Source organism: Aquarana catesbeiana, linkage group LG02 (genome assembly GCF_042186555.1).
Source record: "Aquarana catesbeiana isolate 2022-GZ linkage group LG02, ASM4218655v1, whole genome shotgun sequence".
Lineage (NCBI taxonomy): Eukaryota > Metazoa > Chordata > Amphibia > Anura > Ranidae > Aquarana > Aquarana catesbeiana.
In genome coordinates, this window is record NC_133325.1 from 182,656,047 (window position 1) to 182,673,406 (window position 17,360).

At 43.7% G+C, this 17,360-nt stretch overlaps 1 protein-coding gene across 4 annotated transcripts in view; it reads left to right on the plus strand.

Annotated features, from left to right (window-relative positions):
- NABP2 (nucleic acid binding protein 2) overlaps window positions 1-17,360 on the plus strand; it is a 45,580-nt gene that overhangs the window by 6,772 nt on the left and 21,448 nt on the right. For 3 of the 4 annotated variants that reach the window (XM_073613990.1, XM_073613991.1, XM_073613992.1), the window contains exons 3-4: window positions 5,147-5,285; window positions 15,297-15,368. In XM_073613990.1, coding sequence (XP_073470091.1) covers window positions 5,147-5,285; window positions 15,297-15,368 — 211 coding nt within the window. The remainder of the gene's footprint in view (window positions 1-5,146; window positions 5,286-15,296; window positions 15,369-17,360) is intronic. The other variant, XM_073613993.1, reaches the window with a different exon arrangement.

The window sequence follows — 17,360 nt, forward strand, 5'->3', positions numbered from 1 at the left end:
TGATTGTGTGCAATTTTAAAGCGTGACATGTTAGCTATCTATTTACTCAGTGTAACATCATGGCTGAAAATTAAAATTCGTATCCTTATGCAAAAATTCATGATTTCAAACGTTAAACTTTTAATTTCTTGGGTGTATTATCTTACTTTAGTGAACTCACCAGATTGTTAGCTATCTTGCGGGATCTAAAGCCAATATTTGCCATTGTTCATTGCTCACAATAGTTCTATTCCCAACCAAGACTTTAATTTAAATAAACAGAAGTGACTACAGCATTCTTAGCTTCAATTATTATATTGTATTAAAGGGAATACATCCTTCTATGCTGTATTTTTTTTTTCATTCAGTTTAGAGAAATCTTATTTTGTTTTTCTTTTAAAATATTAAAAAGTGTATGGGCAAAATCAAACATTACATTTTATTTTTTGTCAATTAACTGTCAAGTTATATTGCTACCAACAGCAGGATTGGAAACCGGCAAAGAAAAAAATTGTAGGCCAGCACAGAAAAACCCATTTTGATAGTGTCCTAGCACTTTTCTCAGCTCTTCTAGGAAAAGTCTCTCTAATTTTTTTGCTAGGATATTTTCTCTCGAATAAATCAAGATTTTTTGTACGTAGATTTTGAACTGGTCTCTACATGACAACTTTCTGGATTGGTGTTTGTAAAGCTCAGCTTTGGAGTGTCATACCCAGACCCCGTTGGACTGGACATTACGAGGCTAGTCTGGAAGTAACCTTCGGGCACTGGGTTCAACACAAGGCGCCTTCCAGACCTTGTTCTGGTAATTCGTTAGCCTGGCCGTTGGTTGTCGGGGTCTGCGGGTGGGGGGCTTATCGGAATCCGGGAGCCCTCTTTAATAAGGGGGCCCCCAGATCCCAGCCCCCCACCCTATGTGAATGAGTATGGGGTACATCGTACCCCTACCCATTCACCTAGGGAAAAAAGTGTCAATAAAAATAACACACTACACAGGTTTTAAAAGTAATTTATTAGGCAGCTCCGGGGGTCTTCTTCCAACTTCTGGGGTCTTCTTCTGACTTCTGGGGTCTCTCCCGGATTCCGATAAGCCCCTCACCCGCAGACCCCGACAATCAACGGCCAGGGTTTTCGGGAAGAGGTCCTTGTCCTCATCAACATGGGGACAAGGTGCTTTGGGGTGGAGGGGCCGCAGGGCGCCCCCCTCCCCCAAAGCACCCACCCCCCATTTTGGGGGCATGCAGCCTGGTATGGCTCGGGGGGGTGCTCGCTCGTCCCCACCCCCTTTCCTGACCGGCCGGGCTGCCTGCTCTGATAAGGGTCTGGTATGGATTTTGGGGGGACCCCCATGCCATTTTTTTCGGCGTAGGGGGTTCCCCTTAAAATCCATACAGATCTAAGGGCCTGGTATGACCCTGGAGGGGAACCCCTGCCATTTTTTTATTTAAAATTTGGCGTGGAGTTCCCCCTCAAGATTCATACCAAACACAGTGCCTGGCATTGGCGGGGATCCAAGTCGGATCCCTGCACCAGTGTGAACCCGGCTCGCAAGGTGTCAATCTCGCCGATAAAAGTGGCGAGATTGACACAATATCAGACAACAATACAGAAGTTGACCAAAGGGTGGTGGTAAAGAGCTGAAAAACCACGTGATTTGGTGAAAGTTGGCTGGAAAAGTCCTGCCGTCTGTATGCAAGACAAACTGACAGCCAATGCCCTTTGTACAAAAATCCAAGGGAAAGTTTGTACAAAGTCCTATCGTGTGTATGGGGCTTAAGACTGTTAGAAGTTATATGATTACTATTGAGGTTGATCCCTGGGTCATAGAATAATAGGAACAAATGGCTGTAGCTCTGAACTAGGGGCTGCTGGAAGTTTTACTGTTTCAGTTCCTGCACAAGTCTCCTGTCAGTTCACATGAAGAGAGTATTTTGATTAAAGTGCTGGACTGTGGAATCCACATCTAATGCCGCGTACACACGGTCGGACTTTTCGTCTACAAAAGTCCGACAGCCTGTCCGACAGACTTCCTGCGGACTTTCGGCGGACTTGCAGCAGACTTTCTAACGAACGGACTTGCCTACACACGACCACACAAAAGTCCGACGGATTCGTACGTGATGACGTACACCGGACTAAAATAAGGAAGTTCATAGCCAGTAGCCAATAGCTGCCCTAGCATGGGTTTTTGTCCGTCGGACTAGCACACAGACGAGCGGATTTCGGGGTCCGTCGTAGTTACGACGTAAAGATTTGAAGCATGTTTCAAATCTAAAGTCCGTCGGATTTGAGGCTGAAAAAGTCTGCTGAAAGTCCGGAGAAGCCCACACACGATCGGATTACCAGCCAGCTTTAGTCCGTCGGCGTCCGTTGGACTTTTGTAGATGAAAAGTCCGACCGTGTGTACGCGGCATAAGAAGCACCTAAAGCACCCATCTTCCTGAACTAAAGAAGCCTCAGTCTAGGAAGGTTAATCATCACTGGAGGACAAGATCTTTTCTTATCATTACTTATGACCCTTAAACTCTAAGCCCAAGCTAAGCTTGAGCCTCCTGCAACTCCTGGAACTCCAACTCTGCCAACCCCTAAGAAAATTCATCTTAAACAGTTGAACAGCTGACATCTCAAATGTGCAACAGGTGGTTTCCAGGTGCTACAAGCAAGAGGTTCACTCTAGCCCCCTCACTTCTAGCCCATTCCTGATACAGTACAGAAAGGTCCAACCGATCTGAGAGTAGTGGAGTCTGTCCAGCAATCTCTTGCTGTATTCGGTCCTGCTGGGCAATAATAGCTTCGTCATATGTGAGGCAATTCACACCGTCAGTACACTGCAACTTCTGCCGCTCAGGTTCCTCGGCCGCCATCTTTTCTCCGCTCCACCTTTTCCTACACCACTTTCAAATTTCAAACTTCCTGTGTAAGGCTCCGTTCACACCAGAACGTGGTACGGGAAACCCACTTTCTGTGTGCATTTCCTACACCGCGTTTAAAGCTATTTGCAGCGATGGTGTCAATGTAAAGTTAACAACACCCCAAACGCAGGTACCAAATGCACTGAAAAGATTAGCTATATTATATTATGATACACACGCTTTTACCGTGCACTGCATGTTGGTAGTTGTAGCTCAGCATGTCTAATGCTGGCATCACAACTGTGCAACCCACCTGCATTGTTGCTTACCATAGCAACATACTACATTGCTCTGTGGTGTTATGGGTCAGCAAAAATGGTGCAGGTCCAAATTTCAGGTCTGTTGGTACGTTGGCAGACCACCCAAATGAATGGACTACCGTTAACACACCCCGCCAGAGCACACTTGTCCACACCACACCAGACTTCCTGTGGCCCTCAGTTGACTGCAAGAAAGGATTTTGCAGTGAGTACAAAAATCCTGTTACATGAAGTAGATCTGTTTATGTTTATATTTTTTATTTTACTGCTTTTTTTTTTATTTCAAGATAGCACACAGTGTACAGGTGTGATAAAAATAACTTGGGACTTAAAGGTTTACCAGATATGAGATTTTCTTCCTTAAACCGGCCATAGATGGCACAAAATTCAGCTGGTTCAGGCGAAACCAGCCACATTTCAATCCACATGTGTGGCAGTGCCTGTTCAACAAAAGTCGAATGTTAGATGAACTTCCATCGATGGACATGTTGAAAAAAAATTCTCGATCAGCCGGTTGCAGCCAATCAGCAGTGACAGCAGAGAGTCCCACTGTCAGAATACAATGTCCCAGCAGGAGGATTCCTCTATCCACCTCACTTGCAAGGATAAAGGAATCAGTTCGATTTTTTTTTCATTCAGCCTGCTGGCTGATCGAAAGTAAAAAAAGCAAGTCATCTATGCCCAGCTTTTTTTGTAGCACTATTGGACTTATTCAGCAAAGCAAAGAATGCTTTGCTAAAACACAAACCTACAGCAACCAGAATTCAGAGGTTCATAAATCTGAGTGCAGCAGAATTAAATCTAGACGCTATAGGTTACTGAACTCCCACATCTGTATTGCACTTTCTGCCCTTATGTATTTAGATCTTTCTGAGGTATGGGTTGTTTTATAGCTAAACTTAAAGTGATTGTAAAGTCTAGTTTTCTATTTTTTTTAAGAAAACAACAAACATGTTATACTTCTCCTCCTCTTCTCAGGTCCCTCTTCGCTGCTCTGTCGAGTGCCCCCACAGCAGGCAGCTTGCTATGGGGGCACCCGAGCCAAACTGCACCTCCGTGTGTCCATTCAGACACGGAGCTGCCGTTCGGCCCCGTCCCCTTTCTCTCCTGATTGGCTAACTGGCACTGCTGCTGTGTCTCAACCAATCGGGAGGGGAGTCCCGGACAGCCAAGGAACTCTTGGGCATTGCTGGACAGGGATGGGGCTCAGGTAAGTATTAGGGTGTGTTGGGGAGGCTGCTACACACAGAAGACTTTTTATCTTAATGCTTAGAATTCATTAAGATAAAAAACCTTCTGCCTTTACAACTCCTTTAAAGTGGAATTAAACTCTACTTTTGAACTTGTACCTTCAGGTAGGCCTATAATGAGGCTTACCTGTAGGTACAGTGAATATCTGCTAAACTTGCACTGTTTAGGATATATTTACACAACATGCAGCCAGCAACGTCACTGATGCATGCGCTCTGAAGGGACGGCATACCATGCCATAGCCGATGGCTCCTGCGCGGGAGTGACATCACAGCCCCAGCCACTCATACAGCTGGAGCTCGCGAACCTAGAAGGAAGACCGGGTGAAGATGGCAGCGTAGGGGAGCCATGACAGTGCTTCGCTGGAGGGCTCCATGTACAGGTAAGTCTGTAATAATGTGCTAGTATGTGGTGTATATTAGTACATTATGACTTAAACCTGCAATTGTTTGTTACTCCCGCTTTAAGTACATGTACTATGTTTACAATATTTATCAATCTATCTGTTTATCTTTATATTGCTTATATTTTTATTAACACAGTTAATCAAGCAGTACACCAATCAAATTTCATTTTGCTTATAGCAGAAGCAAAAATAGGTAAAGAAATAGAAAAAAGCAGCATTACAATTTTATTTATTTAGAATATAGGATGCAGTTTGCAATTTCCCTAATAATGCATAATTAAGTTTAATTGTAGGAAAAAAGATTTCTATTAACCACTGTTCACAACTTTAACTGTCAGGCAGAGTCACCAAGACAAAGGATGGACATGAAGTGAGAACTTGTAAAGTGGCTGACAAGACGGGAAGCATCAACATCTCTGTTTGGGATGATGTGGGAAACTTGATCCAGCCTGGGGATATCATCAGACTTACAAAAGGGTAAATGATTGGTGGAGATGATGATTGTACAGGACATATAAACTGACAACAGTTATAGATTTGGACACCATCTTGACTATATCTCCGTTAAGTGTCTCATCATAGCTGTTGTTTTGACTTAAATATTTTAGATATTCATTAACATTCATAGTGTGCTGTTTTCATGTGTTGCATTATTTCACGTTATGAATTTACAAATAATGGAGCAGATTATACTTGCCAGATCAACCTTTCAATACTATATGAAGGAGCTTAGCTGTAATTTAGATAGAGGAAGGCCTGTGGACATAATGTATCTGTATTTCGCACAGTATCCCATAAATGCTTAATTTATACATTTTGGCGTTGGTGAGATCATATGTATAAGGATAGAAAACTGGTTACAGGAGCGGGTTCAGAGGGTGGTGATTAATGGCGTATTTTATGAATGGTCTAGAGTTGTGAATGGGGTGCTCTGTCCTGGGACCAGTTCTGTTTAACTTGTTCATAACAAATGGTGTAGAGGTTGAAATAAATAGTTCAATCTCAGTGTTTGCTGATTATTTAAAGCCAAGCAGGGTAATAACTTCACAACGGAATATAGAAACTTTACAAAAAGACCTCACAAAAATAGAGGGGCAGCTTATTGGAAAATGGGGTTTACTGTAGCAAAATGTAAAGTAATGTATTTGAAAACGAAAAATATGACTGCAAGTTACACACTAGGGAGAGAACCTCTGGTGGAATCGAGGATAGAAAAGGATTTGGGGGCTCTTGTAGATCACAGACTTAGCAATAGCTGTAATGCCAAGCTGCAGCAAGCATGGCCTTCAGACTACTAGCATGCATGAGGAACCACTACAAACATGAAATTATTCTCCCTGGAGAATAGACACCTAAGAGTGGATATTTCCACATCTTGTCATGTTACAACCAAAAACATATTTTATTGGGATTTTATGTGATAGACCAACACAAAGTGGCACATAATTGTGAAGTGGAAAGAAAATGATAAATGGTCTTCAATTTTTTTTTACAATATCTGAAAAGTGTCACGTACATTTGTATTCACACACCCCCCCCCCCCCCCGAGTCAATACTGTGTAGAACCACTTATTGCTGCAATTACAGCTGCAAGTCTTTTTAGGTATGTCTCTACCAGCTTTGCACATCTAGAGAATAACATTTTTGCCCATTCTTCTTTGCAAAATAGCTCAAGCTCTGTCAGATTGGATGGAGAGCGTCTGTGAACAGCAATTTTCAAGTCTTGCCACAGATTCTCAATTGGATTTAGGTCTGGTCTTGACTGGGCCAGTCTAACAGATGAATATGTTTTGATAAACCATTCCATTGTAGTTCTGGCTGTATGTTTAGGGTCATTGTCCTGCTGGAAGGTTAATCTCCGCCCCAGTCTCAAGTCTTGCAGACTCTAATGCCCCCTACACACGGTCGGATTTTCCGATGGAAAATGTCCGATCAGAGCGTGTTGTCGGAAATTCCGACCGTGTGTGGGCTCCATCGGACATTTTCCATCGGATTTTCCGACACACAAAGTTTGAGAGCAGGCTATAAAATTTTCCGACAACAAAATCCGATCGCGTCAATTACGACCATGTGTGGCCTGTTTCGACGCGCAAAGTGCCACGCATGCTCAGAAGAAATTCAGAGACGGAACAGCTCGGTCTGGTAAACTTAGCGTTCGCATTGGATACAACACTTTCGTCACGGTACAATGTTAAAAATGATTTAGTACAGCGCACTCTCTTCTTCTTTATAATGTGAGAAGAATGAAGTAGTTTTGCTGCTCATATTCACACAGACTTCTCACAAACTTCTTTCTTTATTATTTATCGGGATTCCCTTAATATATTTTGATTTGTCACATCTGACAAAAATATTTAAAACCATTGATATCTTATATTATTTAATCTCAAGGAGATTGTTTGGTGTTGGTGTCCCTTGTTAATTTCACATTGTACTTTAGAAATGTACCTGAATCCTCACAAACAAACTGTCCTTTTTGAAGGAAAACACACATAGGAGAGTATAATTGAAACCAAAAATCCTTTATTAAGGGCTCAGAACCAAACAAAGGGAGGCAGCGCTGGAGAAACAGCAGAAATTGGCGAAGCCCTGGACCCCCAGGGCAGACATCAATTCTTTAACATCAAAATTGGTGGCCTGAGGAGTCCATATGTAAGGGAGTGCAGTCTGATCCAGAAGTCCCAGAGATCCGGAAAGCAGCAGATGACATCTGTGTCCCCAGGCTGTGGTACCACAAGAGGCTGCATCTTTTGCCAGACCAGACTGAACCCAGGTCATCACTTTCTGGTCTTCTTTCCACGCTTCCTTCCCGGCTGTGGCTCTGCTGTTGGAGATGTGGCAGGAGGAGGAGTAGGACCTGGAGGAGGAGGACTAGTAGGACCTGGAGGAGGAGGAGAAGTAGAAAGACCTGGAGGAGGAGGAGGAGGACCATGTGTGAGATCACAAATGTGGGTAGCAGATGTTATTTGGCCCCTCAAACCCTTATTGAGAGCTTCCAAAATTAATGACTCACACATGAGTTGTTGGCCCTCCTCCATCCGCTGCATTTTACAGGCAATTATGCCAGCAAAGTCCTCCTCCACAGTGTGGGGGGCTGTCAGGGCCTCTGTAGCTTTCCAAAAGAGGCCTATGGCAGCCTCCTCCAGGGTACTCCTCTTCCTGCCACTTTCTCTTTGCGGGTGTAGGGGAGGGACCTGGATATCAGGCAGCCTGGCTGAGACTTCCCTGTGTATGAAAAAGGGACATGGTTTTAGTTTCTGCATCATCAATCACAATCATAAATTAGTACTCCAAACTAACATCTAGTTAACATCATTGATTGGACAACCTGAACTATTTAGAGGAATGCTATACCTGGCTCAAGCTGGGCTCCTCCACATGTTGCTGCCCGGAAGGCCCAGGTTGGGCGTCAGAAGCCTCAGCTGGGGGGGAAGGAAGACTGGAGAGTGATGACCTGGGTTCAGTCTGGCCTGCCAGAAAATGCAGCCTGTCATAGTACCACATCCTGGGGACATAGATGTCATCTGCTGTTCCGGATCTCTGGGAATCCTGGACCTTCTTGTGCTCCCTTAGATAAGTGCTCCTCAGGCCACCAATTAGGATCTTCAAATAGGTCATGTCTGCCGTGGGGATCACCGCCTTCACAAATTCCAGCAATTGATCCAATGCTGCCTTCCTCTTTGTTTGGTTCTTATAATGTGGGTGGTTTATCTCCCAAAGACAAGGCAGCTCCCTGAACATATCTATGAAGATTGCCATAAAGTCAGTATCTTTCAAGATATCCATTTTCACTGCAAGACACAACACAAGACAAACCCTAATGTCAGGCAAAACTCTCCTAATCCAGTTACAATATAGGCCTCAATCTAGAAGCAGTATAGGCCCAAGTTTGGCTCTTACCTTCGTTATCACGATCGGCGCCTCCGATACACCTTCCTCCACTCACAGATCGTACGTACTACGCACGCGTGTTACGCTTTATACACACTGCGCATGCGTGTAACTCCGCCCGCCCCTGACGTTCTTTCTAATCTATTCACCGCCCCTTTTCGTTCGGCGCAGTGGGTGAAGAGCACATGGCGGAGTCAGAGCAGGTGCGTGCTAATCATAGCAACGAGGAGGAGGAGGAAAGCCCGGATCCGGAAACGTCCCGATCCAGAAGGAGACGATTTAAGGCATCAAATATGTCCTTTGGGGAGATGTTGGAGATGGTGGACATCCTGAAGAAGGCCGACTATGATGGAAAGTATGGACCTTACCCCAACCCCAATATCAGAAAGGCCAAGATCATGGCGAAAGTGGTCAAAAGTCTGCACCGGAATTTCGGGGTACGACGATCGAAAGATCAGCTCAGGAAGCGGTGGTCGGACCTGAAATTAAGAGCGCCCGAGCAGTACAGAAAGATGCAGAGAGTGCTGCAAAAAAGTAAGTAGTTGTGCTGTGTTCCTATTCTTTTTGTCTTTATTACGTTCGTGCTGCTGTGCTGTTGTACAGTTTAAAATGGCAACTTTCATGTTCATGGGCACATTATTCGTTCGTATCAAACATTTTTCTTTCGGCCTATAAAACACCATTGTTTAGGCCATATGCATTCGCCCACATTTTTTAGGGCCTACTTGTATGAAAAATATTTGGTTGTGTAGATGGGTTTGTTACTAGAATGAAATGCAAACTATATTCTGTGTAAGGAGAGGACACTCAGCAGCTGTTTTCACATCTGGACGCTGGAGCACTAGTGTGGGACACAAGAACACCCTTTTTATTAGGGGGCCCACACAGGTGCTCCAGTGTATACTATAGGGGGGGTCTCCATCTGTGAAGCTTGTACAAAACAGGTAAAGTCTTGAAGCTTGACAACGGACAATAAAAATTCTACATCTTGGAACTCTGCAAAAATAGACAACTGTACACCACTTCCAAGCAATGTTTCATCTTTATATTTCGGCCATCAAATATCTGTGTGCTAATTATACCATTTTTGTTTTACATAGGGGAGAAAAGACTCGGAGGACACCCCTCATCCAAGGAGACCAGAGACCCCCCACCTCGGGAAGAAGGGGAAATACCCCCAACCCAAGCAGAGCAGGAGGAGGAAGAAGACGTGGTGGAAATTGGCACCACAACAGGTGAGTGTCTGTGACCACAGGCTCAGGTAAGAGATGGATGCCGGCATATTTATAATACCTGTTTTTTTTGTGGTTTTCTCTCTTTTTAGGTGATCGTGATGTTGTGGATCCAGGGCATTTCACCTCGGAAAGTGCACAGATCCTGATTGGGGAGATCATGGGGTGTAATTTAGCTTTGGAAAACATCAAGAAAAACATCAATGATGTTATTCAAAAAAATAATAACATCATTGATGTTTTGGGGAGAGTTTAAAACCCCTCCAAATCCCTGTGTTTTTTTGTGTGCTACAATGTTAAAAATGTTTTAGCGATTTTTAGAAAAGTCGAATTTTGAGGATGCACACAGTGTGTCAACATGTGCTATCTGCCATCACGGGAGATCAATGGACTCGTTTTGGGGGTGCAACCCCTTCCTCAATAATAAAGTAGCTGAGAGGAAGGGGTTGCTCCCCCAAAACACGTCCCTTGATCCCTCGTGATGGCAGCTAGCACATGTTGACATTCGTAAATTGGTGTGCATCTTCAAAATTTGGCTTTTCCTGGGGTGACTTCACCCCATCTAAACGCAATATCAAACACAGTTCCTAAATACTCATGTCTGATATTGCCTTCAAGTTTTACCATATGTGAACTTTGTAAGTTCAAGATTTGTGTTTTTCTTGTTGTTTTGAAACATGCCTGTTTTATCTTAAATGGACATTTCTATTTTTGATAATGCCACCCCAAAAATTGTTATACAACAAACATATTGGTTTGTTTTAAAAACCTTTTCTAAATGCACATGTGATTGTGCAGGTATTAAAAAGATTGTTAATCAAGAATTTGTGGATTATTGTCTCAACGCTACAACACTTTTGTGGTGATGTAATTGCTGCTTTCTGTGACAATGGGTGTTATTTCCTAAGGGCAAATCCACTTTGCACTACAAGTGCAGTTTCAAGTGCATTTTCAAGTGCACTTGTAGTGCAAAGTGTATTTGCCTTTAGTAAATAACACCCAACAGTGCTTTGTATAAGGTTACACAATCACGCCATTTTCAGGACTCACCACATTTCGGTCAGGGTCAGCTAAAACAAACACAAGCAGTAAATGTCACCAAAGATTTGCTTAATTTTTTTTTATTTAATCAAGGTTTCACAGATTGTCTGGCATATTGATGGCCCCCCTACCCGCAAAGAACTCAAGGTATCTTAGCCGGACATCACGGGCACTCAGGGAGGGCAAGCCAGGACGGCCACTTTCAAGCGCCGTCAGGGTTGTTTCATTTATAATTCCAGCCTCAGGCCCAACTGAGCCAGCATAGTTAGCAGAATGTTGCCGTAAAAAGTTATGTAGAACACAGCACGCCAGGATTATATGATTCAGTTTATACTCCGCCATATGGATGGGTGTAAGAAATAGGCGGAACCGGCTGGCCATGATTCCAAATGTGTTCTCCACCACTCTTCTGGCTCTGGCCAGCCGGTAATTAAAAACCCTCTGTTCCGGGGTGAGGGTCTTCATCGGGATTGGCCGCATAAGATGGTCCCCCAGCGCAAATGCTCCATCCGCCACGAAGACGAATGGGAGTCCTTCCACATTCTCTTCTGGAGGTGGCAAGTCCAAGCTGCCATTCTGGAGACGCCTGTAAAACTCCATCTCTCCATCTGGGCGATGACTCCACCATCGGACATCCGGCCATTCTTCCCCACATCCACACACAGGAAGTCGTAATTAGCTGACACCACCGCCAACATCACAATACTATTGAACCCCTTGTAATTATAATAGTACGACCCCGAGTTGGGTGGTGGCACGATGTGGACATGTTTCCCATCAATTGCCCCTCCGCAGTTAGGAAAGTCCCACTGCTGGGCAAAGTGGGAGGCCACAGTCTGCCATTCCTGTGGCGTGGAAGGAAACTGTGGAGGAAACAAAAAAAATTTGTATTTTTGCACATTAAAACATGGAAAGCAGATTAGACACAAACATTCTTGGCCAACATCAAGATAACATTTATTAATGTGAATTTTTAAACACCAAAGTATAAGGTACACCTATCAGATTCCCCCCCCCCCCCCCTCTCATGGGCCATTTCTAACATTAGAGGGGGGGGGGATCTTGGACAGGTAACCCTCTCCACTTCATTGAGAGATAAATGCCTAAATAATGGGTATTACTTGGAACAGCCCCTCCTTAGTTACACTATTGGCAGACCACTGGACAGGTAAGAAGTGTCATAATACAAAGATATAAATACACACTGTACACATTTGAGCACATTTGGACATTCTGCTATTACCTATCAAGATAATAATATAATACAAAAACTTTAAACAGTACCATTTGAAAGTATATAGGCAGGCCCTTGCACTACATGCTTTGGGGAATTCATCAATAAATCTGAGCACAAAAGAGATGGGTATAGTGTGTATGGGTTTGGCAAAGTCAGCAGATAGATGATTGAGGATAGATAGAGAATTGGGATCAGCTGACTTAGCAGTTGGGGGGGAGGGAGGGTTCAAAATGATTTGGGGACACCACAAAAACAAGCCTCTGGCACTATGCCTGAATTTAAAGCACCAATCACATTTCAAAACATTTTAGGGGGTGTTTGGGGTAAAGCACTACTATGGAGATGATAAAATACATTGTTAAGTGACTACATGAGGTGAATATAGGGCCAGGAGAGCATGCTGGGGAGGTAAGTGAAGGCAAATATGTATGAAGGAAAAAAATTACATAAAATTCCAGCATGAATGAGGACAAAGGGGACATTCACAGCATATTACAATCATGGTAATTAGGGAATGAGAAAAGAAATACAATATATTAGCAAACATTCAATACAATAAAATGTGATATTAAGGGATAAAAATCTTACCTTCATATACTCCTTCTGCAGGACCTGGATGATGGCAGAACAGGTCTCTGGGATAATGATACCCAGAGCCTGGGGGGAGATGCCTGTCGAGAACTTCAAGTCCTGCAGGCTTCTCCCTGTCGCCAAGTACCGCAGGGTAGCGACGAGCCTCTGCGCCGGAGTGATGGCTTGCCTCATGCAGGTATCCTGCCTGCTGATATAGGGGGTGAGCGAAGCCAACAAACGGTGAAATACGGAGTCCGTCATCCTGAGAAAGTTCCTGAAATCGTCAGGATTATTCTCACGGATCTCACGGAGCAAAGGCATATGAGAGAACTGGTCACGCTGAAGCAACCAATTCTTGGTCCATGAACTCCTCCCCACCCTGTTCATGGACTGGACTTGTGTCAAGGTCAGGACCCCAACACCAAGCCCCCGCACAGCACGAACTCTACGAGGAGTACGTATACGCAACATGGCTAGAAAACGGTCGGCTGCTCAGAACGAAGTAACAGAACGCACTGAAGAACAGCAAGGCCTGTGAAGAGCGACCTGAAAAACAGCAACGAGCGGACAAGATCGCACAGAAAACTCCAATACGAACTGACTGCATGCACTGAAGAGCAGATACAAACCCACAAGCACTAACTGAACCGCAGAAAACGATCTGAAAGCCACAAGTCTGAAAAAGCGCGAATCGTCTCTCACCAAACTTTTACTAACACGAGATTAGCAAAAGGAGCCCAAAGGGTGCCGCGCTTGGTTCTGAACTGGCCTTTTCTAGTCTCGTCGTACGTGGTTGATGTCACCGCGTTGTTGGCGATCGGAAATTCCGACAACTTTGTGCGACCGTGTGTACGCAAAACAAGTTTGAGCCAACATCCATCAGAAAAAATCCTAGGATTTTGTTGTCGGAATGTCCAATCAATGTCCGACTGTGTGTATGGGGCATAACAGGTTTTCTTCTAAGATTGCCCTGTATTTTGCTCCATTCATCTTCCCATCAACTCTGACCAGCCGAAAAGCATCCCCGCAACTGATTCTGTCACCACCATGTTTTACTGTGGGGATGGTGTGTTTAGGGTGATGTGCAGTGTTAGTTTTCCGCCACACATAGCGTTTTGCATTTCGGCCAAAAATTTCAATTTTGGTCTCACCTGACCGGAGCACCTTCTTCCACATGTTTGCTGTATCCCCCACATGGCTTCCCGCAAACTGCAAACAGGATTTCTTATGGCTTTCTTTCAACAATGGCTTTCTTCTTGCCACTCTTCCATACTCTTCTTGTCCTGTGGATAGATTCCCCCACCTGAGCTGTGGATCTCTGCAGCTCCTCCAGAGTTATCATGGTCCTCTTGGCTGCTTCTCTGAATAATGCTCTCCTTGTCCAGCCTGTCAATTTAGGTGGACAGCCATGTCTTGGTAGGTTTGCAGTTGTGCCATATACTTTCCATTTTTGGATAATGGGTTGAACAGTGCTCCGTGAGATGTTCAAAGCTTGGGATATTTTTTTATACACTAATCCTGCTTCAAACTTCTCCACAACTTTATCTCTGACCTGTCTTGTGTGTTCCTTGGCCTTCATGATGCTGTTTGTTCACAAAGTTTCTCTAACAAACCTCTGAGGACTTCACAGAATAGCTGCATTTATATTGAGGTTAAATTACACACAGGCGTACTCTATTTACTAATTAGGTGACTTCTGAAGGCAATTGGTTCCACTAGATTTTAGTTAGGGGTATCAGAATAAAGGGTGCTAAATACAACTGCTCGCCACACTTTTCAGATATTTATTTGTAAAAAAAAAATTGAAAATCATTTATCATTTTCCTTCCACTTCACAATTATGTGCCACTTTTATGTTGGTCTATCACATAAAATCCCAATAAAATACATTAACTTTTTGGTTGTAACATGACAATATGTGGAAAATGTCAAGAGGTTTGAATACTTTTTCGAGGCACTGTACCTATTCTGCAGCCGATCCGGTCCGGTTTTCAGCGGCAGAAGCTGTGTGCAGGAGACAAACAGCAACGGCTGTGAAATGGCTGTTAAGTGACATCACCTATAGACTTACTATGGGGCTTCCGTTGTCAGCTGCCTCTCCTGCACCCTCCTCCACACTAAAGCTGCTGCTGACAGCTGATGCTGGGACCAGATCGGCTGCAGAACAGGTAAGCATAGCGATTTTTGCTTTACAGGGTTAGATAGATTAGGTTTCGAATGTGGCAGAGAGCAGGATTAGCATTAGATTTTGCCTGAACTTCCACTTTAAGTCTCTGCTTGTAACCTTGGCAAAGATGGCTGCCGTCAGTGTAACCTTGCTGCTGCGATAAGACTTCAGTAAATTTTCTAATTTGGGATTTTTTGGCATGCTGACTTTCTCTTATCATGCATTATAAACATCTGACTGAGGTTCGAAGCCCTACCTTATTTTATCCAGAGTTAAAAAATGTTTTGCTATTGATTTGGTCTTTAATCCTCTTGTTTGCTCTCTGATATCTCTCTGTCTATTTGCAGCTATGCTTCTGTCTTCAAAGGTTGCCTGACTCTTTACACAGGACGGGGAGGGGACTTGCAGAAGATTGGAGAGTAAGGCTTTACTACAACACTTAACCACATGATGTTTTCAACTTTCAGTTCACAGAGCTTTCATTTGTACTTCACCCCTGCTAACCTATCTACCTGTCAGGGCTTTAATAAGTATGCCTAGCAGTACATAAGGCATATACATGAAAATACATTTGTTTACATTGTTATTTATGCTCTTGCAAATCCATTGCCTGCTGTGGAGGCTCCTTTTGTTATCTGTATAATATACAGAATATAATTTGACCTCCTCTAAATCTCCTTTCACGGTCACATGATTAGCAGTTCATAGTCTTGTATACAGCATACAGGTTGTATAAATATTAAAGCTGAATCATTTCTGTTTGAGTTACAACTCTTTTTCCCCTTTTGAAGTGTTGGCAGATATTCAGAGACACAGGAGAAGAGGGATGTGGAGGCTTCTATAGGCTGCTGGCATTATATGCCATAGAAAGCCATAAGTTTTGTTTATCTGTGATTAGGTCACAGTGGGATGTTGGGTGCACTTTTGCTAGCAACTCCAAAATATTTTTAAGTTGGAAGATAATGTTATATATGTTTAGTCTGGTTATATTTTGCCTTATCTGATTCTTTTTTTCCCTCCCTTACAAACATGCTAATTGCATTTAAAGTAAATCCTTTCCATTTTTCATTACATACCAGTGACATCAACAGTGGGTCCCTACGCTTTTCTATGACATGCAGGTGGTGATATTGGGAGGTGGTAGGAGGGACCAGCAGGGTGGTATTTCTAGTTTACTGAAAACATCACATCGCCATGTCTCAGTATGCCTCTAAAGAGCCCTCAGACCTGATGCAAGCAGTGGTCTGGCCCTTGAGAAAAGTTATGCTAAACCAAAAATGCCTTCATGAGTGATTGTCAGTCTGGAGGATTGGGCACTCCTAGGCAGTCTGTATATGCATGCAAATTGCCCTAGGTAATGCCCACATATGATACTGAGCCTCCATGATTTAAAGAACTGAAATACAACTAATAAAAGGGGCAGGACAGGAACAGTACAAATGGGGAGGATAGTTCAGGATAATTATAATGCACATTGTGAGAAGCTCACAATGTGCAGTAATATCAGATTAAAGCGGGGTTCCAGCATCAAAAAAGTTTTTTTCTAAAAGTCAGCAGCTACAAGTACTGTAGCTGCTGACTTTTAATAAGGACACTTACTTGTTCAGGGAGCCCACGATGTCGGCCTCCCCGAGACCAATTTGTCCACCGGAACGGGTGCAAGCAGTGGAGCCTTCAGGCTTCACAACCGATTTCCTACTGCGCATGCGCGAGTCGCGCGGCGCTTTATGAATGGCCACCTCACCTTCTGGAACATACACAGGTCCCAGAAGGCAGTGAGGGAGAAGGAGGAGGGCTCCCCCCGCAGGAGAGGAAATTACATACTTCGCCTTTGTACTTCCTAAAAGGTAAGAAAAAAAAAATATATATATATACATACAGTATCTTACAAAAGTGAGCACACCCCTCACATTTTTGTAAATATTTTATTATATCTTTTCATGTGACAACACTGAAGAAATGACACTTTGCTACAATGTAAGGTAATGAGTGTACAGCTTGCATAACAGTGTCAATTTGCTTTCCCTTTAAAATAACGCAACACAGCCATTATTGTCTAAACTGCTGGCAACAAAAGTAAGTACACCCCTAAGTGAAAATGTCTAAATTGGGCCCAAAGTGTAAATATTTTGTGTGGCCCCCATTATATTCCAGCACTGCCTAGAGTTCACCAGAGCTTCACAGGTTGCCACTGGAGTCCTCTTCCACTCCTCCATGATGACATCACAGAGCTGGTGGATGTTAGAGACCTTGTGCTCCTCCACCTTTCGTTTGAGGATGCCCCACAGATGCTCAGTAGGGATTAGGTCTGGAGACATGCTTGGCCAGTTCATCACTTTTACCCTCAGCTTCTTTAGCAAGGCAGTGGTCTTCTTGGAGGTGTGTTTGGAGTCCTTATTATGTTATAATAC